The sequence below is a fragment of the Amblyomma mixtum genome, chromosome 7 (assembly GCF_055824585.1).
Source record: "Amblyomma mixtum isolate Tamu chromosome 7, ASM5582458v1, whole genome shotgun sequence".
NCBI lineage: Eukaryota > Metazoa > Arthropoda > Arachnida > Ixodida > Ixodidae > Amblyomma > Amblyomma mixtum.
In genome coordinates this window covers 41,116,325-41,121,401 of record NC_143018.1, presented here as the reverse complement: position 1 = coordinate 41,121,401, position 5,077 = coordinate 41,116,325, and the positions used below count along the sequence as shown (strand labels likewise).

The 5,077-nt window shown below is 47.3% G+C and overlaps 1 protein-coding gene across 1 annotated transcript; it reads left to right on the top strand.

Moving 5' to 3' along the window:
* Nucleotides 1-232: 232 nt before the first annotated feature.
* On the top strand, nt 233-4,507 carry LOC149335787 (uncharacterized). Its single transcript, XM_089552362.1, has 2 exons — nt 233-411; nt 1,200-4,507. Exons 1-2 carry the CDS (start codon nt 373-375, stop codon nt 2,253-2,255), a joined length of 1,095 nt encoding a protein of 364 aa, XP_089408488.1. The 5' UTR covers nt 233-372; the 3' UTR covers nt 2,256-4,507.
* Nucleotides 4,508-5,077: the final 570 nt, after the last annotated feature.

Genomic DNA, 5,077 nt, shown 5'->3' with positions numbered 1-5,077 from the left:
CTTCAGAGTGCGGGGAGACGGTCGCGAGAGCGCTAGGATGAAGTCTCGTGTCATCTTCCCGTAACCGTAGCAACAGACAAAGGGGAGGTGTTTGTCTAAAGGACATACGCTGGAGCGGCGTCGAGTGACAGCTATTGTTTATCTGCAGCGCACGAGTGGAGGCAGAGGACACCGCCATGCCAGATCCTGGGCCCGGGGCGCTGTACCGGCTCCGCGACCACATCGCTGGCGCCAACTGGCGACCGACACGGTTCGCCGATGTCGTTCCCAACATCCGCATATGTAGTCTTTGCCACATGATTCCCAAGAAGACAGTAACTCTTCCCTGCGCGCATTTTCTCTGCGAGTCCTGCCACAGAGCCAGCGCACAAGATGGCGGCGGCGTGTGTCCTCTGGACAGGGAGGCCTTCGGTGAGGACGAGTGCAGCTGGAACCCGTTTATCAGTAGGAAAGCCAGGGAGTTGAAGGTGAATTGTGTTTCTATCTTTGTTGTGCAAATGCATCCATAACATCTAAAGTTCTCTTCGCCCTTTCGCCGGCTCTGGCTCTTGCGGGGAAGTATTGGTAAAGCCGCCAGGGAATATACTATCTGTTGGTTTAAGCTCGTCCACCGTAAAGTTCCAGTAGCCTACCAGATCACTTTGTCTGGCAGCCGTAAATATGCAGGATGTTTCATGTAAGACTTTACACGGTATTTAAAAACAGGCTTTTTGAGTTCTAACAGCGCTTTTTTCGGCATAGCTTACGGCTTCATAGGGCGCCTTATGAGCATAGTCCGGCGGGCTTCCTAGTCCGTGCGGCATACACATTACGGAACCCGTTCTCTGCAACGAGCTTGATGCAGGGAAGAGTGGAGATTTCAAATTTTTGGAATTTAAAATTGATTTCTTCTGTGGCGACACAACTGTGAATCCTCCGATTTACTCTTTGGGAATCGAAGCTGTAGCGCATGTTACGCGCCATTAGCCTAGTCTGTTTGGTGAATTAGATCGCTAACCAGATCTTGATCATTCACCCCGTCATAGCCCTTCATCTAATATCATGAATTATTTCAACTTCGCGCATGGCTGAAGGCATAGCATCATAGACGTCCTTTCAGCAAGTTAGAAATTATTGCAGTGGATCGATTTCGCTCCAGTTCATCCTCAAACATTAAACTCAATCACTACTGAGCCCATCTCCATTTTTTCTTCTTGAAGGCTCACTGCTGGAACCAACCCCATGGATGCGAGTTCGTGGGCACCATGGAAGCCATCTTGAGACACTACGAGGCTGAATGTATATTCCACGCAGTCGAGTGCCAGCAGTGCGGAGTAGCAGTTCTGCACAGCGAGCTGACAGCGCACTGCGTGGCTGGATGCAGCGGCGGCCTTCTTTTACCCAATACAGAGCCCAATGGCATACCCACAATGCATGACATCAGTGCAGCTGTGGAAGAACTGAAGGCTTTCGTGAGAGATCCCCAGCACGACCAGCTGCCAGCTCTTCAGAGTCAAGTGAACCAACTCATGGAGCAATGCAGGCGGGATGCCACAAGTTTGATGGAGACCATGCGTTTGCTCACTCAGTCAACAGATTGTATAAAGGGGGAGGTGACACGAATCGCAAGCACCGCGCAACAGGACCGCTCTGTGGGTGGCTCAGGAGAAGAGGTTTGCGCCGGTATCTCTGGAGCCGGATCAGGCAGGGCGCCTATACCAAGGCGCACGGGAAAGATGCTCATTCTTCGCCGTCTGGAAGTGTTCACAAAACATTCACTGAATGCTCTGGAGCAGCTGCGAGGTGGGACAATAGGCATACCGGTTACCATTCAGCCCCTGGAAGAAATTGAATGTCTATCAGAACCGAGCTACAGTCCGTATTATGTTTTTAAGCTCAGCCACGCTGACAAGGTATTGAGTAGTTGTCACAGTTTTGCAGACAAAAAATGGGGACATCATATTATTTGGGATCGGAGGGACAGGTATCTCACAGTTACATTCTCGACTACCAACTTCGGCGGCGCGGCCAAGTTATGGGTCCTTTTGGAATGGCTCTTCCTGCTTCCCTCAGCTTCCCTGCCATCAGGTAGACTTAGTTTGAGCGTGCTGCATGAAGACCCGCAAAAAAATCTTACGATGAGAGCAATGCCATTTTCAGTGTCCCCGCTTTGTTGTCATCGCTACAACAATTTTTGCACGGAAATTCAATTGGTCAAGAATAGTGGATTCCTCGTCAACGAAGAACTGCGGTTCCAGTTAACTTCTATCAGATGACCGAGGAAAGAGCGTTAACGTGAAGTAGCTTGCCACCACCAATGTTAAGCTCGCTGTCGGCCTGCTAGTGTTGCCGTGTCTAAATTGGCATCAACATGTCAACTTCACACTCATCTGATTATTGGCGTTTGAGATATCGGGTTTTTCAGCTTACACTTTCAAAACGCAAGTTTCAGTTTTGAAAACGTTATTACCCTTGTCGCTGAGGCTCGACAAAATTTGGCTGCATCGTGCGAAAATACATTCGCATTCGAAAGCAGGCGGAGCAACACCTCCAGCGCAAGTAATAAGTCGAAAAGCCCAAATTTTTCGAGCCAGAGCGCCCAGGGTATGGTGTTTTCGAAATTCTAGAAAGTGATATGGCTATTAATAACGACAGGCTACAAATCTCTAATTGCAACTAGGCGCCTAATTCAACTAGTTAAAAAGGCAATTACTAAAACTTTGTGTGTGCGTGTGCGTGCGCGTGTGCGTGCGTGCGCGTGCGTGCGCGCGAGTGCGTGTGCTTGCACGCGTCTGGGCTAGTCGGCTGCAGATCATGAACGATTAAGGTGCCCAAAAAACTTCATCTAGGAGGAAGCAATTCAGGAACAACGTTTTCGCATTTCTTTTCCGTCCTCCTTTTTTGTGCCGGTTAATGGCTCCATGCTTCCTTTCCGTCACTGAACGGCTGTCTGAAAACACCAGTCTGCTTATTCCTGCCGCGGTCTTCGAGCCAATTGTATTGCTCCGACAAAAAATGCTGCTATCATACCAAATGCGAGGACGAAAATAAATGCGCATACTTTCGCTTTGGAATTCTTATCTATATTTGTGCCCCGCCGCAGATAAAGTGCTCCATGCTATCTGTAATAAGAAGGGCACTTCCACTTGTGATCTAAAGCAGGAACATTATCGAGTTATTCCTTCTTGTTTTGAATCCAGGCATCCGACATTAACACTATGTTGGCAGAAAATGAAAAGACAATAACGTTTTTTTTTTATGGTAAATTCATCAGCTTCAGCAGCTTTCCATTAAATTGAATAAAAAAAAAACTAATCCCGCTCACAGCACAAGATGAAAAGAGAAGTGTCACTCAGATAATCACCGACGAGCGTTTTTACGCTGCTTTATAGTATTGTTGAGAAAGACATTTTCTGGTAGACACTACGCTGCATCATGGGCTCTATATACGTCTTGAATAAACAGCGCGAACGAAGACGAGCACAAAAGACAAGAAAACGGACGACACAGCGCTGACTAACAACTGAGGGTTTATTGCTGATCACACAAGTATAAATACATAGATGTCGACATAGAGGGACTGGACTGGAGTTTGAAACCGAGGTGTCTCGTAGTCAGTCAATTTTTTCTGACGCTCTCTCCCCCCTTGAGATCACTTATGAAACGCCTGTTCACAACCGCATCAAGTTTCTAGACCTTGGCCTGTACTTCACTCCTGGCCACGTTTTCAGGGCTTTCGAACCTCGAGGTAACAAGCCTCTTCTTCCCTATGGTTCTTGCCATTCCAAGCTCATTAAGAGGGGTATCATAGGGTCCTGTTTGAACAGCTCATTAACAAAATCCTGCCACCACAGACTGCACTCCAGCATTTCACACCAGGTAAAATGGTTGCTCTCGGCAGGGTACCCTCTAGAACTTATCACGTCAGTAGCTGAGCCGGCCCTAAAGAAGAGCAAGTCAGAACCAGCTACACGAGGCGGCCAGGAATCGGACAACAACCGCAAACGTGTCGCTGTGATTCCATATCTACATGGAATTTCACACTCCCTGAAAAAAAGTGGGGAAAAAAGCAGGTGTCGATGTTGTGTTTTCCGCGCCTGATCGTCTGGCTGGTTTGTCCGATCTGTTAATGAGATCAAAAGAAAAGTGGCGAAGTGCACAACTAAGCACCAGTCACGCTTCGTTCCTTGTGATAAGGGGGTTGTTTATAACATCCCTCTGCCCTGTGGAGGGCAGTACGTTGGACAGACGGGACGATGTATCAATAAAAGGCTGTGCGAACACAGCTATAAAGTCTGAAAAGTAGTTTCCGGTCACCTCGGCATTCATTGCCGGGATTGTGAATGGGCAAAGACAGAGAAAAAACAGTGCGTACCGCTGTATCATGAAACCAAGGTCATTGCCAAAAATCTGGATAAAACTGCGAGGGAAATCATCGAGGCTTACAACATATTCAAGCAGGGAAATGCATGTATAAGCACTCCTTCGCTAACACTACTGCAAAAAGAGCTGTCACTCCTGGGGGCTGATCATTTCCGCTGATTACTAGCGCGCTTCTGTTGCTGTTGTCACATTTGTTTTTTTTTTGTTTTTGCACTTCGTAAAACTTTCCCTCTCTGCCGACATCTATGTATTTATTCTTGTGTGATCAGGAATAAACCCTCAGTTGTTAGTCAGCGCTGTGTCGTCCGTTTTCTTGCCTTTTGTGCTCGTCTTCGTTCGCGCTGTTTATTCAAGATGCTTAACCAACTAGCCCGCCAAAACGTGTTAACGCAATCTATATACGTTAAAATTAGTCCCTAATATCGAGGTCTGCCTCGCGTTTTCCAGTTTCTTAACCCCAAAATATCGAAAGTAGCTACAATACTTTACCCCCTGCTCTGTTGTGCGCTTCGAAACATTCCCGCACGTTTATGAGAACCGTTATCGGGTGTTTTCTTCCCAGGAATTGTTACATGCAAGATGTTTCACCAAAGACTGCAGAATTTTTAAAAATCGGCTTTTTGAGTTAGAACCGCGCTTTTTCAGTGTATTACTGTCAGCGCTGTACTGCATCAGAATACACCCAACACGTGCTAACTAGCGCTCTGGTTAACTA